At 43.3% G+C, this 24,041-nt stretch overlaps 1 protein-coding gene across 1 annotated transcript in view; it reads right to left on the bottom strand.

Moving 5' to 3' along the window:
* Positions 1-431: 431 nt before the first annotated feature.
* The window catches only part of ESYT3 (extended synaptotagmin 3), a 35,905-nt gene continuing 12,295 nt past the window's right edge, over positions 432-24,041 (bottom strand). The window contains exons 5-23 of the mRNA XM_075092947.1: positions 20,095-20,161; positions 19,403-19,492; positions 18,272-18,327; positions 15,259-15,379; positions 14,106-14,279; positions 13,492-13,574; positions 13,009-13,057; positions 12,284-12,373; positions 11,361-11,423; positions 11,195-11,263; positions 9,840-9,905; positions 8,363-8,449; positions 7,361-7,510; positions 6,381-6,823; positions 5,180-5,269; positions 4,467-4,598; positions 2,887-2,992; positions 2,220-2,269; positions 432-1,304 (exon numbers count right to left, since the gene is read on the bottom strand). Of these exons, the coding sequence (XP_074949048.1) occupies positions 1,268-1,304; positions 2,220-2,269; positions 2,887-2,992; positions 4,467-4,598; positions 5,180-5,269; positions 6,381-6,823; positions 7,361-7,510; positions 8,363-8,449; positions 9,840-9,905; positions 11,195-11,263; positions 11,361-11,423; positions 12,284-12,373; positions 13,009-13,057; positions 13,492-13,574; positions 14,106-14,279; positions 15,259-15,379; positions 18,272-18,327; positions 19,403-19,492; positions 20,095-20,161 (2,023 nt within the window). The 3' untranslated portion in view covers positions 432-1,267. The remainder of the gene's footprint in view (positions 1,305-2,219; positions 2,270-2,886; positions 2,993-4,466; positions 4,599-5,179; positions 5,270-6,380; positions 6,824-7,360; positions 7,511-8,362; positions 8,450-9,839; positions 9,906-11,194; positions 11,264-11,360; positions 11,424-12,283; positions 12,374-13,008; positions 13,058-13,491; positions 13,575-14,105; positions 14,280-15,258; positions 15,380-18,271; positions 18,328-19,402; positions 19,493-20,094; positions 20,162-24,041) is intronic.

Here is a 24,041-nt window from a genome sequence, read left to right as displayed (position 1 = left end):
CTGGAGCCGCTAGGCCATCTACTCCATCCCAGAGAGAGAACCACTCCCCTCTGTATCAGTCTAGGGTCCTGAACCCAGCACAAAGCCAGGCACACTGTAACCACCAAGCATTCTGAATGCTGCTGACACAGTACGTGGGAGATAAAGGTGCTCTAACTGCCTTAGCACTTTCATTGTTCGCTTATCCTGGTTTTCTGGAGAGTCTGTTTTAAAATGTTGCTTACATTTTCAGGTAAGGTTGGGATGGGAGCAGGTTGTTAGTCAGTGAGGATGCTTTCTGGTTGTGGACTGAGGCAGGCTTGGCTAATGTGATCTAGGCCAAAAATATTTGAAACTTGCTTTAGGTGGTGGCTTATGGGTTTCTGCCCAGCACAGATTTGAAGTTACCGTGGTCATGTTTCCAAAGTCAGTTTTAGAAAGGCATAAATCAGTTTCTTATGCAAGACAGGTAGGAGTTTATTGTACAGAAACAAGTACATCAGGCTTCCAAAAATATTTTGGTATATTTTGCTCCCATATTAATAAAGCTTATTTTACAAAACTCTGCTGTTCCTCAGACAAAATGCTTTACTATCAAGGTTTACAAGATTTTGAAATGTACTGTAACAAAGAACAAAACGTGTTAAGGCATCACAAACTGAAACCTTAATGACATCTTGGTAAACTAATCTCCCTGCTTTTAGAAGCTTATTATATACATACCTGCAGCCAATCTGCTGAGATACTTTTGAACAGCAGAATATCCATTTCTTAGTTTCTCAAAAAACCAATTGCTATTAGAGGCTTAAACAGTTTGTTTCCGCAGGTTCTTGTAGACCTGCAGCTGGAAAACACTGTTTAAAAATTTATTCTTTTAAAAGTACAATGCTTTCATGTTAAAACAACATGAATAGGATCCCGGGAGAAATGAGACTGCCAAGCAAAGTAATGACGCTTGGCCGACAGTCTAAAATGTCTCCAGGTACAACACTTCCCAAAGAATATATTCATACTTAAGGGTTCTTAGAGGGAAGATATGCCAGAAACAGTGAGAATAAAGGATTTATTATTTAGGGGACAAGTTATTCCCAAGGTGGCTATTTTTTTGGTTGGTTAGTCTTCATTTACTTCAGTAAGCACTAATCTCTGGGTGGGATCACTAAATTTACATGTCCTGAGCTGGACCCTTCTTCAGATTTGCAGTGACTGTTCAAAATGTTAATTACAAAAGAGATGTGTACATTTGTATGAAGTTGAAAAATTAGTAACTTATGTACATGAGAAGAAATCAATTTTTCTTGCGTCTGCTCCTCGTCAGCTCGTACCTGCAAGACAGACAATAAATAATTGTAGTAGTTTAAGGCTTTCTTCAGGGTTTTAACTAGCACAACAGAGAGGGGACTTGGGCAGCCTTACTGCTTATGCTTCAGAGGCAGCAGGGCAAGAGAGGCTTCAGAGATGGCCTCAAACTTCAGCTCTTGACCAGGAACTCTGGATGTGTCATTTTTCTCCTACTCCCATAATTGCCACATCCTTACGTGCGCCACAGACGCAGGCTGGGCCAGGGAACTTGGTTTTCCCATCCCGCTGGCCAGTACTGGCTCACTGCCCGTATGGATAGCAAGCTCCTGGACTACCTGTGCTGCATTCCTGGGGCTCCATTGAAGGCAAAAGAAGGAAGAGCTGCTGCCATTAACTACAGACGTAGAAGGGAAAACCACCACCCCACACCCTGGTTCTTAATCTTTGCCTCAGACCAATGCTTAAGGTTTAAGTCTGAACCACAATGATCATACAAGCAAAACTGTAAGTGGCTTATTATAATAGTTTCTATAAACACTTTGTAATTAAAGTTTTATCATATATATATATTGCTGATCAGAGTATTAATTTAGTTAAGATCTTTATCCAAGTTAAAAATTTGTTGCAAGGTTACTTTGATAAACATAATTCTTTTACTTATGTGTCCCAGTGGCTTTTATGGTAACTTAAAATCTGCTGAAGACTGTGATTGAGATATAGGCCTCTTATTAAAACTGTTTCACAGGCAGGTCTTGCACGAGCAACTCAATTAACATACCACTTAGATAAAATAACCAGATTAGTTCAAGTTAGTCTTGCATTTGCAGGTCAAATTTTCTTGCTCACCAAAATAGCCCTGCACCAGCCCTCCTACAGCAGTCGCGCAAACTCCCAGCAAAGCAAGCGGCAGGCTTTGAAAGTACGCGATGAAAACTTACCATTGTGCAAAACCTTTTATCAAGTCCTCCTGCGACAAGTCAATCCGCACCTTTGAAAAGCAAATTTTATTTCTTTGTATATTAGCCAGCCTACAAATGGCTGTGCTAAGCTGGTGCTCCTCCCAGGTCAGACCCCCTTGCGAGGTTTAGGGCTGCAGCTCAGGCTCAAGGGAAAACCAAGCTGCCTGCGTTCCCAGCACGCAGGCGTTAGCCAGCCTCAGCTGCCGCTCGGCTTCTCAGCAGCGCTACTGGAAATTTATCTGTCACTGATGAAGTGAGTCCAGTTTACTTTTCACAGAATCAGAGCTGTTCAGAGAAAGCTTAAAGCACCGTTGGCAAATCCTGGGCTTTAATCACACACCTTTCTCAGCTTCCTGTTTGCGTTATTGGAGCCATTCCCCAAACGGGCATCAGGGCATCCCGGGAAACAGGTTTTTATGTTGGGAGCACCCTTTTGAAATGAAGCAGCATGGCACATGAACCACATGAGACCACGCAAGCTTCCACATGGATACAGCCTGATTTCAGATGAAAATCTGGCAGGAAAAGTTGTTTCCAGATTGCTAATCCTATTATCGAGACTTAGCAGAACCACATTTCAGGATTACAAGAATTGCTCAGGCTGTTCGGCTCTATTAAATCAGTAATGTAACTTCTTTAAACTTACTTTCCCCAGCTCCTTCCTTTCCTGTGAAATGAATGGCCTGCTGTTTTTCACAGCAATGTCCAGTGTCCTTTTCTTGACATCTTCCAAAGATTCAAAAAATTCAAATCTAAAAGTAAAGGTTTGAAAGGAGAGACTTAAGTCAAAAATTAAAATCCCATGAGCATCAGTGGCCAGAACACAGTGACAGAATACAGCAGCAGCAGCCAGAACTTCAACACAGAAGGAAGACAGAAAAGGCAAGTCTATAGTTATATTTTATTCACATTGTAAGAATTCTCTTCCAAGGCCTCGTGGAAGACTACGACACTGTTGTTCAGACTGTTCACGGTGCCAGGGGAAGGGGGAAAGCCCGCATCCGTGATGAAATGCTCTTTACCATCATTTTCCCTCTTCACGGAAGATCAGCACATTTTCCATGCAACCTTCATTACTCAGAGGAAGTAGCTGAGCCAACCCCCCAAAGTTTACAAAGTAGGCTTATACCACATTAAGAGAAGACAAAGGTTGAAACCTGTGGCAATTAAATTCTTAATGGCTCAGACTCATGCCTCTGGCACACACCATCTAATGTCAAGTGAGTTTTGTCCACGCTAAACCCCTTAAGTTCTGCCCACCTGAATAGCTTTTCCTCAAGTCAGAGTTGTAAAACAGGTAATGTGTTTGGAGCCAAGTATTGCTCAAGCTATTACACTTAATTGAGGATGTTCAGGACACGTCAATATTGAGGATGAGGAACAAGAGATGCTGTTCCCAACAGCTGTGTTGGCACTACATCAGTGGAGTTACATGAGAATAGGCAGAAACAAAATCCACAACTAGTATTTTGAGTGTTAAGATGAAATATTTTAAAATCCTTTCTCCATTTCTGACCTATGCCAAGATATACAGAAAGGACCCAACATAGTCACCCAGGATCACCCAATATTCACATATTTTCACGTGTGTGCCTTCCTCTAAATATGGGATTAAACCCACCTCTATGTCTAAGCATTACTGTGTTAGGTTTTATACAAAACACATTCCATTTCAGCAGCAAAGCTGTGAATGTGTCAGCTGTCAGCAGAGAGGTGGCAGCATTTTACCCTGCTCCCGCCAGGCCTCAATGACAACACCCACCCACCTGTCCAAAGCAGCGTCTAGTCTCAAAAGGCTGGACCTATTTCTGCCTTTGGCTTTTGGAAAGATGTCAGAATAAGCATCAGGCAAAGAAGCATGAACAGAGAAGTAGGCTTCCTGAGGTACCTGAACAGAAAGATTGCCTCTGCAATGACAGGGAGTCAAACGTGGGTAGGGGAACGTCTGTGCGCAGAGAAGGGAGTGCAGCCTGCATCTGCTAGGGCCAGGGAAGGGGGTGAGGGGAAAGTGTGCCCTCCCAAGGGAATGGACAACACCACGCGCAGAGCAAGGCCAGGCCTAAGTACTCGCAAACCACAGTTAAAGCACCATTTTTTTCAGAAGACCGCTGCAAATATTCACATGAGGCAATCCTTCAGCACAACAGGAGCATACCTCAGGTAAGCCCTTTCATTATACAGAGATCATAACTATTCCAGCAGCAATCATAATTGAAGTTTTCTTACTTCTCATCGTATTGGGGGTTCAGAGTTTTTTTCTTAACGGAAGTCTTCTTCCTGCTTGTCCATCTTCTATCTGGAAGCAGGTATATACGAACATACGGATCTACTCCACGATTGGAAGAGGGTACTAAGTTTCTGTTAAAAGAAATACAGTGTTGACAAGCAAGGCACGTTGTCCCACTGTGTGTTTTAATGCCTTGTCTCTCTCAGACCTCAGACCAGCCCCTCATGGGCCAAAAACATTTGTCTTGGGAGTTGGAACATAAGCAAATAAAACTTTAAGGATGTGACGCTAAATAAAATTTTCACTACTGAGTGTGTGGCCACTTATTGGCATTCCTAAATTAACTTTTACAAATTCAGTCACAGGTGTCAATCCTTGTCACGACACCTATCGTGACATCCCAAGGCACTCATCAGTTGTCACTGCTGTTCACAGGAAGTTTTGCGTGGATGAAAGTTAAAGTATCTCTACAGCAGTGAGCACTACTCACTGGCCACTCTCGCAGACCTGCTGCTGGCATTGACCAGAGCTGGTGGCTTCCACCTGCCTGGGCTTACGAGGCTGCACAGATCAAAGTCAGCCAACGCTACGGCATCTCGGCCGGGCAGATTTTTGCTGCACAAGGCTCTGCTCCAGCTTTGCTGAACGACACAAGCTCAGAGAGGTCTCCCCCTTTCCTTTACAGGGAGATGCAAGCAAACACCAGTGTTACCTGCAGCCATTCACCAGCACAACGAGACTCTGCCGTACTGAAGCATAGCGCACTGTGAGCTGAATCTCTCCCAGAGGCATTTCGGTCCCGCTGTAAGACAGTTGCACAGTCAAGGCTTTTAAACACAGCTACTTAACAGATCACATGCATAGACCTAGCAGCACGAAACAGGACATGAGCTTCAGAAATTGGTGAGGCATTTTCAACTAAAACCAACTTTCAGGGCACTATTCTTCCTTCAGGCCTTCTGTACAAGTACCTAATTTTAGTCCCACAGCACAAACAGCCAAAAAAGCACCTAACTGGCCTGCTGGAGATGGAGCAGCGAAGTACAGGTTAGCACGTCACACAATTCCTTCAAGGATGTCTGTATACGCAAATGGGACCTTTTTTACATCTCATTCCGCATGTCACTAAAGTAGTTTCAAATCCAAAACATTGCTTAAAAATGGCTTTAAAACGGTTTCTAAATGAGACCCTGTTCAGAGCTAGAGAATTTGCCAGTCCAGAAGTACTAGAGTGAACAGCTGGAGCTGGGTTTGACGTTCAGGTTGATAACTGCTCTGATGCTCTCTTAATTGAGATAGACCTTCATTACTACTTCAGTTCATTAAGGATTCTACTAGCTCCATTCTGTGCCCCTGGAGAGACAGATCCAGCTCTCCGTCCTCCTTGATGGACCAGACTACCTGCAGCCTCGCACTTAGCACTGCGGGAAGGACACGCATATGAGCACACCTATCCACAAAAACTTGGTTCACAGCATTATGAGAGTCTTAAAATTTGCTGGATAAAACTCAGCATCCAAAACTTTAAGCAGCCAGAGATGCTCATCATCAAGAGTCTATGTTTTTACATAAGTGGGATATTCAGACTTCCAATATCCTGTTGCTAAAATCATGAGTGTTATGGGACCCAGGATATTCTGTGTGAGGGGCTGTTAGACAATATAAAGCCAACACATGCAGAACCTCTTAGGAGAGCCAGAGAACGAAATGCTTCCACTTTACACCTGATCCAACAGTAACCCTGTAATTTACTTTGCTGTTTAACTGGAATACTTAGGTCAATTCTTCATAAGGTGATTTGAGACCCAAGACTCCAAATGATTTAGCAGTCTTGAATTCAACAGTATGCAACAGCAATCTATAAAACCTAAACCTTCCCATGAGAAGAACAAATCAGCTGGAAGAACACCTACTTATGAAGGTCCAGATTGCTGCTACTTAATTCAAAGCAAGAAGAAGGCAGAGAACCCAGAGAAGCAACACTGGGCGCAAGCCTCAGTTCCTGTACGACTGGCAACGTGGGCACCACCGCTGCTCTGGTATGCAAAGCTGATGACGGCCGGTGCTCTGGATTTTGCTCACACTCTGCCTCATTAAGGCCAGCAACAGTTTCACTTGGTACAGGTGCTGCTGAACTGCCATTTGCATCCAGGTCTTCTCTGCTGTCCTTTTTCAGCATGGATTCAAGTGCTGCAGAATCTTTGCTCACAGGCGGTACTTTTGAGTCTTCTGGGTTTGGTGGGGAGACAAACTTTTCCTGGTTTCCACCCTTCTCCACGATACGCACAGGACCTTGCCTCAAGGCACTGACACCAGCCTTGACTCTTTGTGGGTCAGGTTCTTCAACATTCAAAGCCTAAATATCATAAGGGAGAGAAATGAGTGCTGCTCCCAAAGCACTGGGGTTAATGCCGGCATTACCACCTAGGATGAAATTTTACCACAAAACTATAACAGCAAGAATCTGCCATTAAAGATGAAAAAGGCCCAAGGGATTAGCTGTGAAGTTCTCTTCCCTTGTCCTACTGTGCATGTGTTTAAGAGTGTCTAAACACTGGTCCAGAGCATGATGAGAAAACAATTCCTAAGATTCAGTCCCTCTTACTGTTTAGCAGCTTTGATTTCCCCAGCTCAGATTTTCTCAGTCCAACTCTATTTTCATGAGAAGATTTTCAGCAATGGCACTGCACTAAGTTTCAGGAAGCCTCAGGGATACCTCTCAGCTCCACCATACACTCTTAATTGCACTTGACCTTGTCGCATTTCTACTTTTTACTCATCTGTGAGGCAAAGCTGCAGCATTTCTCCACACCCACCTTACATCTTTTTTGCCTGGTTAGAACTGGATGCTTCCTCTGGGGAAGCCGAGTGAATATGGCAAAGAACAACTCACCCGCAACACAAGTTTCATCTTAATGAAGCTGTCTGAACTGGAATGATCCAGCTGAAATCTCTGATCCAGAGTCATGTTTGGGTCCTTAAGTAAGTGGGACAGACATACCACTGAAGTTCCCAGGGCACTATCCCGATCCTTGTCTTTTATCTGGGGGTGGGAAGAAGAAGAAAAACATTTCTATTAGATGGCAAACTGGAAAGCATACCACAAGGAACAGCAAAGCAAGAAGGTATTTCAGACAGAGACCAAAATTAGCTTATTTACTTTAAGACCTATATCGAGTATGGTTACTTCCAAATGGGTGATGCCAATATTTCAGGAGTGTAACAAGTTAGTATGTTTGCAATAAAAATCCCATCTCTAACTATGCAGAGAAGGACCTGCCTTAGCAGAAAAACTAGGCCCTGGGATTTACTTGACTTTCCTTACTTGCTCTGGGGAAAATGTGCAGGCAGCTGGGATGACAACTGGGCTAAACCTTTACAAGCTTTTTAGTTAATAGTTGTTTGGCCTATTTAACCTCACTACACCTTCTAAGTTCAAATCCACTTCTGTCATTGAGCGAACAGCCATAGAACTGGCTGTGGCCGCAATGTATGCTAGTGAGATGCAGGATTTCTTAACAAGCCAAAATACCAAGGTGAAGGACTCTGGTTGAGAACTACAAAGGCTGCAATTTCTGACAGCAAAACCTTCATGGCTTTACTACAGATGGACCCATATAAAACCTCCTTTGCACTTTGCAGCCAGAAATGTCCCATGTTTTGAACTAAGATATTATGTGTTACATGGTTACATGATCCTAGAGCAAAGGTAGATACCACCATCACCTAACAGAGAATTGCTTGTGCAACAATAGGTGCTGCTTCCCCCCTTTTAAGTAGGACGACCCCAGTACAAGCACAAAGAAACAACCAGCACTGAGATCACATCCACTATAAAAGAGGTTTCTTCCTATGGATGTGCACTCGGTCTTCAGAAGAAAGACTTTTCTCTCACCTCAACATGGAGTGACTGGGAATGAGCACTGTGGACAAAGAAGGTGAAAGCCTGGCCCCACATGGGATCTTTGCTGAAATTGCAGGTCTGCAACAAGAAGATTGTGGCACATACATTAGCTTATTCTGTAAGCAGCACAGAATATCACAACACTGATCATCAGAGAGGGTCACAGTGACCCTCTTATTTTATGCAGTGATGCTACACCCCAGCTGTACAGAGAGAATGAAACTTCCAGGTCAGAAGCATGCAGAAGCAAAGTCTCTGGCAAAACCAAAACAAGTTCTGTGGGGGTGTGGAAATGCCAGAGAACAAGTCTGGTGAGCTGCAGTTGGCCCTGATCAGTGCTGTCTGGACCAGCAGTCTGCCTCACCTGCAGCGAGGCACCACTCCCTCCCTCGATCCCTCCCTCCCACCTCTCCACCCGGGGAGCCAGAGCACTGCTTCCAGCCTGCAGGCATCCAGAGCCAGGCTCCCAAAGCTGCAGCAAGCTGGCGGGGAAAGGTAGGAAAGCTAGAGGGGCAGTTTGAGGGGTGTAGAGCTCATGGGAAGGGTAGGAGGGCACAGCTTCAGCGCCATCCGCTTCAAAGATGAAAGAGCATAGAAAGCACCCATGGGGGCTGTGGTTGAGGCTGCTCCATAAACCAGCTGCTTCTGCCAGACCATGAGTGTTGGCAGCAAGGGGAAAGGAACAGGGGAAAGCGGACATCTGACCTAGCTTGGGGAGAGGCAGTTGATGTGGTAGGGAATAGGGAAAGCCAAAGAAGGTAAAATGCAAGCAGAACCCAATTTCTGGATTGAACAGGTGGAAGAAACAAAGGAAAATAGGTGCCAGGCCCATATGCTCATGTGTAGCCAACAGGATTGATTCCTATTCATTGGGTGTCCAAAAGAACGTAGGGCTGCTCCTGTCCAGCTGTGGGGCAATAAAGACGGCAGCTACTGGGAGGGCAGAACTCTGCTGGTGCTCACACTCATCAGGCAAAAAAGTAAGTATTAAATAATGGAAAAGTGGAGGTCGGGATATATCTTATCCAGGAAAACAAGAAAAAAAAAGAAAAAAAAAAATCAGTAAAACTGTGAAACACAGGAGCCAGGAGACTCTGATGAGGAAACAAATGCCAATTTGTTGACACTCTGCCCTGAGAAAGCATGAGCCAGATTCAAGACCTATCATTTTTGCCTCTTCAACCCTCACAGAACCAGAGTACCTTGACCAACACAACCTCGTGGCCATGAGCATAAAAACATGCATCTCTACAACAGCTGATCAGACACCCACTAATCAAGCACAGATCAGTGACGCAGTGCTTCCACATGCCAGTTGACCCCCACCTCCCAGCCTCTGCAGCTACCGCCATAACTACAGCTTTTCACATCAGCCTCACCAGTCCTACCCTTCCTAGGAGCTACTTGGAGATAGTCACCCATAAAATATGAAGTATTTAAGGAAAGCAGACAGGTCAGACAGCCTCACCTTGCTTTTCTGAGTTTTGTTTCCTACTGTGAGCAGGACAAAGGAAGAAGGTTCTCGTTCCATCTTCTGTCATTTAATACGAACAAAAAAAGAAAGAAAAAAAGAGACATTTATAATTTACAGGAAGCAATATCAAACCACTACTCTTACTTGAAATAAGTTGCTGGAAAGCTGAGTTTTCAGATGCAGGACATCTGAAGAGTGCAATACACAGGAACAACTCCAGCCATAACACATAGTCTTACTTTCTACCATCAAGAGTACACATTTAAGCCAAATTTTTATGTATTTAGGCTTCAATAGGTGAGCAGTTAAAAATTTGTCAGAAGCTGGGAGGAAACAGAGAAGAGAGTTGAAGGCTTAGGGGGAAGTCTTCATCATTCCTGAATGAAAGTGGACTCTCAGAATTGGCTTCCAAGGCCCAAGACTTGCTGTAAAGCAGCCAGGAGCAAGCTTCACCATCAAGTAATAATTCCTTTCCAGAAGCAATAGTACTGAACCTCTTGTACTGTGCTTCTCTGCACTGATTATTGTAATAATTATTACTTGACGACAAAGGCTCGCTTCTAGCTGTATTATTACAATTATACATACAAGTGAAGACTGAGGATCTGGTCTTGACACAACACTGTATGCAAAGTGGATACAACAAAGTCCAGAATTAAGGATCAGGGAATGTGATGTGTATCACAGTGCTGGTAACTCATCTAAATTATAAAGATTGCATTTAGGAGGGGAGCTTCTCAGACAGAATGGGAAGCTTTATCAATTGCTCAGAGCTGTGGTGGTATGTAGCTTGTTCAAGAAAAAAGGGAGAAAGACATTCTTTCCTATACCCACCATTTACATCACAGTAGCAAAATGTAGTATTTGGGGGGGGAAAGTAAACAGAAGCAAAGAGAGAGGAGGCATGAATGACAGAGTGTCTTCTGAATCCCTCTAAAACTGAGGGGGAAGGAATCTGGTGGTCAGGTCTCCAATGGATAGGAAGGTTACCACAAGCACATTCCTCCCATCCCAATGGGGCAGGTCAAGCTGGAATGGCTCAGCATGGGAAGAACCCCTGCAGCAGCAGAAAGGATAACATGGCTCGGCCTGATGTCTGGAGGCTCCACGTCCAAAGTATAAAATAACACACGCAATCAAATATTTCTGTGCTGTGTTCCCCCTTAGACCTCCTAGACTTTCACTGGGGTGGGGGTGGGCTTTCAATCACTATTTTGAATCCCTGGTCACTTCAATTCTGATGGTGGAGAGATGATTTCTTTTTAACCACAGCTAGTTTCAGTTGCTACGATACTGCATAATCCAGAATGTTGTTTTGCAAGCATGGGAGATGACTATAAAAATTTTACCTTGAGGTACTTGTTATTTTTGATCTTCTTTGCTCCACATTCACCATTCGAATACTCAAAGTGGTTTTTCTGAATTAGTAAAAGAGTATTTAAAAAATAATTAATATGTGGGCTTTAAGAAAAAATGGTTAGGAGTGAAGGCTGCCTGTATGTGGTTTGTACTTACTGGAAGGTTGAAGGCGCTGTCCAAGTAGACTATCAGAATAGCTGTAGACAGACCCTTCCTATCCTGTGAAGGCCAGGAAAGATAAAACAAAACAAAACACAAGGCAGGCATGATCACCCATCAAGGGCAACACAAAGCACAACACAAATTCAAAGGACAATTTCTGAAAGCTAAACGGCTCTTCACCTTTCTCCTAAAACTTGCAATTTAGAAAAGCACAAGCCAATACAGCATGGCAGTTTTGAGCAGACCAGTAAGAAGAGGTTTAAGTCTTTTCAATTCACTGGCCTTAATGCTCTTCAGTCTCTCTAGCATAGAACTGGTTGCATTCCCCAGTGCAGCAAGACACCTAAAAACAACCTCAACCACATACATCAACATCAGTAATCCAGTATCAGCAGAACAAAGTCTGGAAACAGATTTTATTCACTTCAGTGGAACTAAAATGCTTTTCCTTCACTATAAAGAAACAGCACCCTTGGGGACAGGCTTTATCCAAGCAATTCTGCTGGACACGACACCATTTGGAACCATGGCCCCACCAAGCACCAGTGCTGGGTATTTGTCTATGACTAGTACAGGTTATAGACAGGGGTCCTACACAGATCCTAGATGAAGGGGGACAGGAACATATATGAAAAAAGGGAACTGTGAGAGGCCACTTTGCAGAAAGTCAAACAAAGCTTTGTTAATTCAAGCAAAAAGAGCTGCCAGATTTGAGTTACTCCTAAATTATCAAGGGACCGGGGGCAAGCAAATGCCCTTCCTCTTCAGGAGGGGAAGTGGGAGGAAAAATCACATCAAAACTCTGTCAGACAAAAAAAATCCCATGAGTTTGCCTGGGGTTCCTAATTTTACACACTCCTTTGTTGATCACTGAAGAGGGGTCAGAGTATCTGGATCCTTTAAGCAAATATACTCACCTCATGCAGCTTTTCTTGGTCATTTACTAGTGAAAGCCACTCCAGTTTTAAATGCAAGTGTCCGCTTGTTGTCTTACTTAAGGGAAACCACTAAATGGAGACAACAGAGAGTAACCTAAGAACCATGAGGCAGAATAATTTTTACACATATTTTGAAGTCTCTGAGACTTACATACAATAGACAATATGAATTGTACTTTGAGCACCTTAGCTTGCATTTTTGACACTTATATTGTAGCGTGTCCATCTACTTGGGCACACAAGCCAGAAAAAATGAAAATAAGATACCCACATACATGCAAAGCACATGGATATTTCCAACCAGCAGTGGCACAAGACAGGCACCCTGGCATTGTTCACGGAGTCCTGGGTTGCAGGATGAACCACAATAAGATCGGATCATTTCTTAGCAAGCAGACTGCTTTACCAAACTTTATCTGTAGCCTTGTACAAAACGTTTGGTATATACAGGTCACGAGATATCAACACAAGATACCCCACTGCTGGCTCAGCGTTACCTCAGGGCTGTCTGAGGCTGTCACCTTGATGTAAAAATTATTGTAATGGCTACTTTAAGTTTTCTGACTGAAGCTGTTTTCTTTTTGTGCAAGTGTGCAAGGAAGCTTTAAGCACACGGAAACAATGTAGTAGCAGAGGGAGAGCAAAAATTAGTACATGTAAGCATACATCACCAACCACATTTAGATATAAGCTATGATCTTTACCTCATCAACAGTTCTGTCATTCATTACATCCACCAGGCTTATAAGCAAGCTGAAAGACAAAAAGCAAACATTTCAGTGTATATTTAGGCATACAGCATGCTGCTGTTTGGGGGAGAAGAAACCACCACCAGAAAAGCCCACGCTCAAATCTGCTCCAAATAACTTCTCCACATCACCTGTGTGTGTGTGCTGGAACACGCACTTCTGAAGTCTCCCCCTTGAAATACTTCCAAAACTAAAATAAATTTGAAGCAAATCTCAAGTCACGTAATGACTATCACTTCTAATAGCTTCCTAGGACTCTGCAGGAGTCTGGGACCATCCTCTACTTTCTTCAAAGTTAGCTCCACTGGGAGCTAGAACTTGGTATCAATATCTGGACAAAGGGAATAGCTTCCTTCCATATTAAATTTCTGGTATGAATAATCTGAATGTCCCATTGCAGAGGTTACTGGACACCAAGCAAGGGTCATGCTAGTTTACCTGCCCATAAAGTCATCTTTATCTGGATCTTCATCGTACAAGTCCACTTCTAAGTCCTGACCAGGCACTTCATGAACAACAAACTGGAGGAGAAAGAGGTATTGATTAAAAATAAGGAGCATTCACATAGGTTTATATAAGCTCAGACTGTGGACAAGAATATGACAATTCACAGCTGTCTAACACATTAAGGATATTCCCTGCTGTTTTGTGGCTAACTGCATAACAAATACAATTGATAATAGGTGAAAATATTTCCAAACCAGTTTGCTTGGTTTGGAACTACAATTTAAACCCCTCAAACTGGTATCCCTAATAAGCAGAGGAGAATCAATGCTAGAGCAGACTACAGCTGCACAGACTGCTGCACTGATTGATATTTAAAGCAGTGCTTTGCGCCTCCTCCAAAAACCCACATATGTAAATCAGATCAACCTGAATGACGTTTCAAGTTTGCAATGTAAATTTGAACTTGTTTAAGGGACAGAAATGCCTCAATCAAGTAACAAGGAAGTCCACCTGCTCCAGTGCAGTCAGCTAACAGAAGGTCCTCCAAGCACAGGGATGTAAACGGCTGTGCATCCTACAGACAGAAAGATCAAAGGATTCAGTACCTCAAACGTCTCATTCCAAATGGGATTAAGATCTCGGGAAACTGTCTTGCTTCGATACTGCACCGTGCCAACACGAAGAAGAGCATATGGGTCAGACTTCCCCCTGATTGCACCAAGGAAACTGTCTTTCTGGACAAGGTTTTCAGCTTCTAGCAGATGAACCCTTATTACTCCCTGAATAAAATAAGATACAAAACTGGTAATGAAAATGCAATCTTTGGGTAATTATAATATGCTACCTCCTAAACTAGTTATTTCAGGCAGCAAGGGTAGTCACCATGACAGTTTTGCAGAGACATGTATTTTGATGCAGTGTATTTCCAATGACAGCTGCATTAAAACACTTTTTCTACCATTTACCTAGAGAGAAAAAAAAAACCACAACCCCAACCTTAAACAAATACACAATCCAATCTAGATAGTTAGGTAGGAAATAGTCTTCAATTTATTTTTAAATCAGAAACATACCTATGCACACAGGATTACAGCCACAGTCAAATCAAGTGTAGCGTAAAGATCAATTCCCACTGCTTGAAGGGGGAACTAAGCACCCATTGGCAAGTTCTTATTTTACTGAGCAGCCATTCAACATCAATTTGGTGATGCAAGTTTGCAATACGGAGCATCGCTTTGTCATTCATTTATATTTACCCTCATTAATGAGTGTATTAGGTATTTGATAGATGAAAGAGCTGAAGATCTGGATATATCAAGCACTGAGGAGATTTGCTGTTGGAGTTTTTTTTCCTGAAATTTTTTCTGTAACAAAGAGATGTCCCCCTCCAAGCTCTCTATTTACACCCCTTTGCAGCATTAGTAAAACATTTGGTAGCCTGACACTCATTGCTCATGTATTTACCTTCTTTAACTGAAGATCTGTGGTATTCTCAAATGACACCAAAGGTTTAAATTTGTAAATGAGCTCAGTGTCTAAACACACTTCTTATACCATCTATAGAGAGTAGGACCCCCCAGCCCTCCTCCCCCAATTATGAGCTATCCAACATCTGCTTTTATATTTCTGAAATATTACCTACAGAAAGCCTACAATCCAGGTTGCAACAGCTGATGCAGGAACCTAAGACAGGAAGCTTACATGCACCCACACTGCAGCAAATGCACAATCATCAGGTAGATTAACACCCTCACTCACATGTGGGATAGGGAACCTCAGGTGGGCAATGTTCATGTTCTTTTTCAGAGGCACTGTGATCCTGTTTGGTAGAACCAGCCGTGCAGCAATGAAGTCTTGAATTAGCGAGTCTGACATTACACTGCAGGTGGGGGTGGAAAAAAAAAGCAACTTAAATCTCTATAATGGATCACAATTTCAGTTAGAATGAAAGAATGAGGCACAGCAAACTAAATGGGCACTGCAAAATGAGTGATACTGCCCACCTTCCTCCAACAAGTTGTCAAGCACTGGAACAGGCTGCCCAGGGAAGTGGTTGAGTCACCACCCTTGGAGGTAATTAAGAGACATGTAGATATGGCGCTTAGGGACATGGTTTAGTGGCAGAATGGTTTAGTGTTAGGTTTACGGTTGGACCCAATGATCTTATGGGTCTTTTCCAACCTAAATGATTCTATGAAAGAGTGCCTACATACAACTGCACATGGGCAGAAGAAACTTATGCTTGTGACATTTAGCTTAGAATAAGAGGAAATGGAGAGGATAGTTCAACACCAGAATCAGGCACCAAGGGTGGATGTAGATCACTGTGGAAGGTTAGGCTGTCTCCTATCAACAATTTATGTCCAGTTGAGCAGCTGCAGAGCAGAATATAAGCATGGGCAGTCTCTCAAGATCCTTTTCGATCTTCTTCCCTATTATTCTGCATGTAATCACCATTGCCTTGCAGCAACACGGTGCAAGGGCCCACCTGCATGCAGGGACACTCCTTTGTAGGGTTACTAGGGCTGGATGTGAATTTGGCTCTAGCAGGTTGTAAATGATGAATGGGAGCTTAGGCCTTATGATGAGATTGGCATGTGCCCAAACAAGTCATACAAACTCGTGTGCCGTATGGGTTTCCTTGGGAATGCTGACTCCAGAGATGGACAAGGTAAAGAGGGAATCAGGAATTTTCAGCATTTCATGGGGGAACTCAAGACGTCAGGGTAGTTTGTTTTTAGACTTAGAACATGGCCGCAGCACACACTGCTGCCTGCTCTTGGCCACATGCTGAGACCTTACTGTTGGAGGAGCCAGCCACATTCAAAACAAAATGAGTCTGGGTGTTGTGGGTTTTTTTTTCTTTTTAAATAGAAGACCAAGCAAAAGCTGAGATTCTGTACCTTGCTATATTTTGCACTAAGAAGGAAAATCTTGTCTGAAGTAACCTGACCTTTTGCACACAGGAAATCACACTGCCTGAACTGAGGATGCTGTCTGTCTTGGAAGTTAGGGAATTTTCCAGCCTAATTAAAACTTACACATTTTAAGCTTTTCAGTTTAAATCTTTTCTTTAGAATTGCTCTATTTGTATGGCGGGGACAACTGATTTGACCTATTTCTCCTGAGCAAGAAGTATATAGCTATCACAGACACCTGGTACTCTCCAGGTGATTAATGAGAGGATTTCAACATACTGCTACAGCATGCAATGAGAGCAGAAGACAATATTAAGAGGAAAACCCAAGAGCACCAAACATCTGAAAGACTTTCATCCTCTTGATAAATCTAGTGTTTAAAAGGCAGCTTCTCCGGGAAAGACTGTGCAACAAAACTGTCACAGTTCACAGATAAGGCTGCATTCACGGAGAAGGAAAGCCTTCTCCTACTCCAAATGTGAAACCAGGAGCCTGAAAGCCCTTGGGTCAGGTTGTTGGTTTCCTGTCACAAAAAACCCTATGGGAAGGTCACAGAATTGTCCCTTCTCTCGAGTCTCAGGGTACACCCAACAGCTTGCACATGACAGACAACTGCATCTAGTTTCTTTACTCTCTTAAGTAAGCCCAATTCATTTGAAAGGGAGAGCTCTTGTTCAACCTGTACTTCAGCCTATTCACAGTCAGGCATGTTTTGCTCCTGGCTTTCATGTGCAGTGCTGATGAACAAGGAAGGGTTTCTGTGTTCAAATCCCTGTGAGAGAACCAGGGAGTGAAAATTTAGGACATCAAATTTGCACTTAATTATATAAGAGGCTGTAGGTTGGAACACCTACATACCTTTTCTCTGCAAGGATTAAGGAAACCACGTTAGGAAAGAACAGATTAATTCCTCTGATAAAAACTGGAGCTCTCAGGCCAAACTTCAGGGCAAAAGGCCACTCTGGCCTCAAATTAAGAAAAAATGAAAGCTTCCTCTCACCCGACATCAAAGGTCTTCAGAGGCTCTTTTAATGCACAGACTGGCACCTAAAGTAGCCAGCCACTTCCTATGAGTCTGCAAACCATGAGCTGCAGGGGAGGAGAGGGGAACAGAAGTGTCTACATTTGCATTTAAAGGAGGAAAGGCAATGGCTGAGTAACAAAATGTATTTTCTTCTTGTTAACAGAATTTTCTCCTTACACTAAGGAACAAGGACAAAGTGAATCTCCAATCTGGAGAAAGAGTTTGAAACTTACAGCACTGAAAACTCCTCTAAGATTTTCACCCTTGCTGTACGGTTTTATGTACAAGATCAACCCAAGAGGCATTGATGAAGAGCTACATTTTCTGAAGAACCTAAAGGGTGAGCAGATGACAGAAAGAGAAGAATATTTCTCCTTATAGATCTGGTGCAGTTTTCTTTATCATGGATTGCCTTTCAGTTCATCAGAGGGAGTACAACTCCATGATACCTAGTCTTTTTTCACTTTAAGGTAAATAATCATAAGCACAGACTGCCTGTCACCTAGGTCTGCTCATCTATCTTTGTAAGTAACTGGCACATGGGAAACAGAAGGACTTTTTTTTACCTTATAAATAGTTGTAGTTTTGGGGATTTACTATTTCCATCCTAAGTCCCAAATGCAATGAAATGATTGAAGCAATTTCGACAGAATGTAAAAAGGACCCTCCTCACGTTTTGCAAACCCCACAGCCAGATATAGTGGCATGAGTATCAGTGTAACACCTTTTACACACCATTCTTGAGAATAACTTTGGTTACTGGAGAAAGCTATCTCAACTTCCAAAGGCTTTTCGAAGAAGAATAAAGTGAAGCAAAACAGACACTCACTTAATCCCTGGGACATCCAGGAGGTTGCTCATGCCTGCCCAGTTGATTTCCAAGTGCTACAACAAGATCAGGGAAAAAAATGATACAGGACTGTTAAAATTTATTTCAGAACAAAGGTAGAATTTAAAGGGGAAGCAAATGCTTCTAAAACAAAGCCAGCTGTTTAAAGAAAGCAAAACCTGCACCAGTAAGTGACTGCATCTATACATTAAAGCCAACAGCTGGTAGCAATTCCCGTATCTATTTTACCTGCCATAGCTGAAATGAGAGTACTACTGGGACTTATCCTGCAAGCACAGGGAAACACAGCATTCGTCCCCTAGCAGTGGCCACTGGCAGATACCCTGGGGTCATGTGTAGTAAATCTGACAGCTCTACGCAGGCTCTGAAGTTGTTTCCTTATCCTTTCACTTAGGGGTTGGCCTATGCCCTGAGGCAGGGGGATTTACAAACACCACCCAGCTTCAAGAGTCTGTATTTCTAGTCACACAATAAACAAACCTTTTTTTTCACGTGCTAAAATAAGGCTACTACATCTAAACACAAAAACACCTCATCCAAGATCAAAAATGTATCACTTCCATGAACTCAAGCAGAGGATAACCCACAAGCAAGCAAAGCTGTGTGCTGTAAGATAACTAGTTCTTACAAGACTAGAAGGTTTCTCATATTTTGTTAAACCACAGTTCAACTACAAGGCACGTGACGTTAAACAGGCAAGCTTTTAAAGCACAACCATGACTGAATGGTCCCCAAGATGACTGCTTTTAAAAATCTACGAATGGGAATATTTAAAATCCACCTGCCAGGAGCCGTGCAGCAAAGGCCTAGGAAATGGCTCCTGTGCTGTCACCATCAGAAAGTCCTCCCATTCTTAGAGTCAAGCAAGTAACTTGTTAGGCACTACTACAAAAGAATAGGGCAAATTCATTCCTGTCCTCTTGGAGCTCAAGAGGAGCATTGAACAATCAGGGATTTGCTATTCAAGCACCTGCACTGTGAGGCATTCACAGTTATGCAGTTTGGGTTACCAGTGGTGGGCAACTTGTGCCACTCACTACAGACCTATCCATGCATTAAGAAAGACCAAGAAGCAAGAAAGCTGCAGAGTACAGTTCACTACTGACTCACCGGTTTCTGCATAAAAAACAAGGTCACTGCTCCAATAAAAGGTGCATCGGTTAGAAGAGGTTCCAGTATCACCCGCAACGTCCCATACAACTGCAAACAGAACATACCAAGGAAAACTGAGTCTGAAGGTACTCTCAGGATGCAGTTTCAAAACTGTGAGCTTTTCAGTGATGCAGATAGTCTTAAAAATTACTTGAAGTAATTTTATTTAGAATTTAGCAACAACAATAACCTCCTACCCCCCCGACTATTGCTATTGATATCAGGTAATTGCTGACTGCAATCCTGACCGCCATACAATGGAGCGATCTGCTGGTTAGCTTTAAACATAGCAAGAACCGGTTGTTGGTCTAATCTACACCAGTTTATGAACACCCTGGCAGAACTGGCTCTTTTGAAGTTCTCTACCAACACGGAGCTCCTCTAAACACCAGTGGCAGAAGCTGGCCCACATGAGCTCAATGCTCTAGCGCTGACCCAGTTTAAGAGTCAAGCTAAGAAGCTTAAAAGTGGTATTTAGGTGCTTTCCATGGAAGTCATCATTTCCCCAGCCAAAACACAAGAGGATAAAGCCAATAATTCCAAACCTGTTAGTCAGTGGTTTCTCAGTTAAGCGTCATGACCTCCCCACCGGGACATGCTACCTCTTGCCACACACAGCCTCAAAAAGGCAACGTTAGCACTGCACGCACCTGTACGCCTTTCACTCCGAGATTAAATTTCGATATGTCCATGTGTATCTCACAGTCCCCTATGTAACTGAAAGAAAATTCTCACATTATTCCACAGTTTGCAACAGTCCAATGAGAAATTCTGGGCTGTACAGAGTATAAATGGAATTAGTTTAATGACTGACAACATGACCCCACAGGCAGAGATGGATTTTCAAGCAAATGAAAAGCACATTTAACAATGGTCAGATCTTCACAAGAGGAACCCTGCAGTCAGCTGGGATATTGATCTACCTGCAAAAAATGTCAAAACAACATCTGTATTTCAAGGTTACTTTTCCATCCTTAAGACTTGTAGTTGGCCAAGGCAAGCTTCCTCCAAGGAGAGGATCAACAGGCTCATTCAAAAGTCAAAGTCACAGTGCTCCCTTCTCTGCCAAAGGCCTGATCCCACCCCATAACCTGGTGATGTAGCTCCCAAGCTGATGCAGAGCCATCCTGCCATTACATATGAGGCCCTCACCTTGCCCACAACCCAACAGCCCATATATCACCCTTGTCCACAAACCAAAAGCCCACTTGAAGGACAAATTCATCACTAAAAGTAACCTGTTTTCCTTGAAGCTGAATCAAGAGACAACAACTTAGATCAGATTTTGGTCAGTTGCCATGGAGAACACAAGGCTTTAAATAAAACAAATGCAGAGTGTGGTACTTCCGCAATTTGGAAACCACCATAGACTTTAACAAAAATACAAACATCACCTTGTGCAGAAACTAATAGCCACTCCCCAGGGAGCAGAACTGAGCAGATTTGTTGATGCCTCTGGCAGAAAACAATTGAAGGAAGCTACCAAGTTCCCTTTCAGTCCTCTGAGAAATAGCTCGCTCTGGATGCAGACAAACTAAACACCCGGCAGGTAAAGCAGGGTGTATAGGTACCACAGCACAGTGAATGTGCTGTGCTTGCCACCTGCACACATAATTTCACACCCTAAAAAAATAAAAAAGGTCAGGATTTTTGCTGCTGTTGCCACTAATTCACACTCTAACTTGCACATAGACAGATTCATGACCAATGGAGCAGAGTCTGGATGGAGGCCTCTCACTAGTGGTGTTCCCCAGGGGTCTGTGCTGGGCCCAGTCCTGTTTAATATATTCATCAATGACCTGGATGCAGGGACAGAGTGTAACCTCAGCCAGTTCGCTGATGATACCAAGCTGGGAGGAGTGGCTGATACACCAGAAGGCTGTGCTGCCATTCAGCGAGACCTGGACAGGCTGGAGAGCTGGGCTGAGGGGAACCTCATGAAATTCAGCAGGAGCAAGTGCTGCTGAATTTGCACCTGGGGAGGAACAACCCCAGGCACCAGTACAGGTTGGGGGCTAAACTACTGGAAAGTGGCTCCATTAAGAAGGACCTGGGAATGCTGGGGGACAGCAAGCTGACCATGAGCCAGCAATGTGCCCTTCTGGCCAAGAAGGCCAACGGTACACTGGGCTGCATTAAAAGGAGTGTGGCCAGCAGGTCGAGAGAGGTTATCCTCCCCCTCTCCTCTGCCCTTGTGAGACCACATTTGGAGTACTGTGTCCAGTTTCAGGACCCCAGTTTAAGAAGGACAGGGAACTGCTTGAGCAAGTCCAGTGGAGAGCTATGAAGATGATCAGGGGACTGGAGCATCTCCCTTACAAGGAAAGGCTGACAGACCTGGATTTGTTCAGCCTGGAGAAGGCTGAGGGGGGATTTCATAAATACCTATAAATATCTAAAGGGTTGGTGTCAGGACGTTAGGACTAGGCTATTTTCATTAGTGCCCGATGACAGGCCAAGGGGCGATGGGCACAAGTTGGAATGCGGGAAGTTCCATCTGAACGTGAAAAAAAACTTCTTTCCTGTGCAGGTGCCAGAGCAGTGGCACAGGCTGCCCAGGAAGGTTGTGGAGTCTCCATCCCTGGAGACATTCAAAACCCACCTGGATGTGTTCCTGTGCCCCCTGCTCTGGGTGTCCCAGCTCAAGCAGGGGGGTTGGACAAGGTGATCTCCAGAGGTTCCTTCCAACCCCTACCATTCTGTGATTCTGTGATTCCATCCACCCAAAAAGCATGCCAAGAATGTGTAAACCTGTAAATTTGTGTCTGTTTTTGCAAGCAAAGTTCTTGAATATTTTTTTTGCAGATAGTCACTTAACAGAATTTAAAAGGTTCATAACATACAAATTAAAGCCTTTAAAGTTAGAGCATTCTCATTTCTGAAATAACCAACCTCACAGGCCATGCCAAAATTAACACAATCTTTCTTATAAGCTAGTCACATAATTAAACAAACTTATTTTTACATTTATTAATTTCTACAATTTTGACATTATCTTACAGCTCATTACACTGAGTGCTAATAGAGGTTTGTCACAATAGGAGTCTAAATGAGAAGGCAAAATGCGTTCCTCAATTTGCAGTAATTAATCCAAGAGGATGTAATTCAGCTGTTGCCAGTGTCCAACACAACAAGTAATAGTTGTGGTGTTTCAACTTACAACCTTTATGCATTTCCACACAGTCAAAAACTCTTCCCACCCAGTCCTAGATGTCTCTTTTCTCCAGTAACACTTCAATAAGTACAATCATGTTTTAGAGTCTAGATGTCAGAGAAGTCTTTACCCCTTTCATCAGAGCCTGAGCTTCTAATTATCCTTAAGTCTGCTTTACAGAGGCATCACCCCCACACCAGGGTGCTTGGTAGGAAGGATGCACTCTGTTCATTAGTTTTACTCCTCATTTCCAGTCCAAGCTGCTTGTGCTTCCGTATGCCCACCGTGCTCAGTGTAACCTTGCTGTGCTCTGCTGTCCTCCCCCAGAGAAAGCGCACCTCGGCCAAACTCAAGCACTGACGCTTAACAGTGTGTAGGGCTTCCTCTGCCATTCTGCCACTATCCACAGGACCATGCTTTGCCCGCCTGTGAAAGGTCGAAGAACTACCCATTTCTCTCCTAAATCACCTAAGGTGATGCAGATAAGCATGCCTGTCCCAGGGATGAGAACTGGAGAAGCTTGTACAAGTGCACATATCTGTATCTCTTCTGTACATGGGTGGAAGAGCTGGGCCCAGTGTTTATAATAAAATGGCAATTCATTGGCTAAAGGCAGGGATGCTACAAGAGCACATAGTGGCAAGTTTGACTGACCTGGATGTCTACGTATCCCTTTAGAAAAGGCATGTGCAATTGTCCCCCTGTAAAGTAACTCCCCATGGGCCCATCTCCTCACTGGCCCGCATGCTAAAAGCCCCCTTTGGTCCAGCCTTCTCAAGTGCTTTGTAAAGCAGACTACTGCTTAGTCTGCCTCACTTTGGACTTGGGTAAATGAGCAAGCAGTATTAGACAAATAAAAGAGATAATAAAATGTGACCAAGTACCACAGGGTATGAGAAAAATCAGACCACCTCTGCCTTTCCCCTTTGCCTATCAGGTCAGACTCCTGAGGGCAAACATTTATTTTTTGCTCAAGACTGACGAGTTTCCAACATGCTTTCAGTTTCTGGCAAGATCCTACAAACCCAAGCTACACCAAAGCTCCAAGTATTGTTGCACAGTTCTTTCTACTACTTTCTCCAATTCTGCACTAAATGACAGAGACCGTCTTTCCAGATTTGAAAACTTGGCAGTTAGGAAGTCCAGAGATTCTCTTAAAAGAGTAAATTGCATACATATTTTTGTATACATATTAATTATTAAACTATTCTTCTATGACATCTCACATACAGTAAATGCCACAGAAGAGCATGGAAATGAAATTAAAAACATTTCCAGTGAAAAATGGTTATGAGTACTAAATCAAATTAACGAAATAGGAAGCAACTGGATTGCAAGATATTCTTCCAGGACGTAAGAAATGTTTGAAGGTAAGCCTTCAAACACTTTGAAACTCTAATGATTATAGCCAATGATTACACAGCAGCTCAGGCAAATGCAGAA

Source organism: Phalacrocorax aristotelis, chromosome 5 (genome assembly GCF_949628215.1).
Source record: "Phalacrocorax aristotelis chromosome 5, bGulAri2.1, whole genome shotgun sequence".
NCBI classification, from domain to species: Eukaryota; Metazoa; Chordata; class Aves; order Suliformes; family Phalacrocoracidae; genus Phalacrocorax; species Phalacrocorax aristotelis.
Note: the sequence above shows the minus strand (reverse complement) of the source record. Positions and strands in the feature narration are given on the sequence as shown.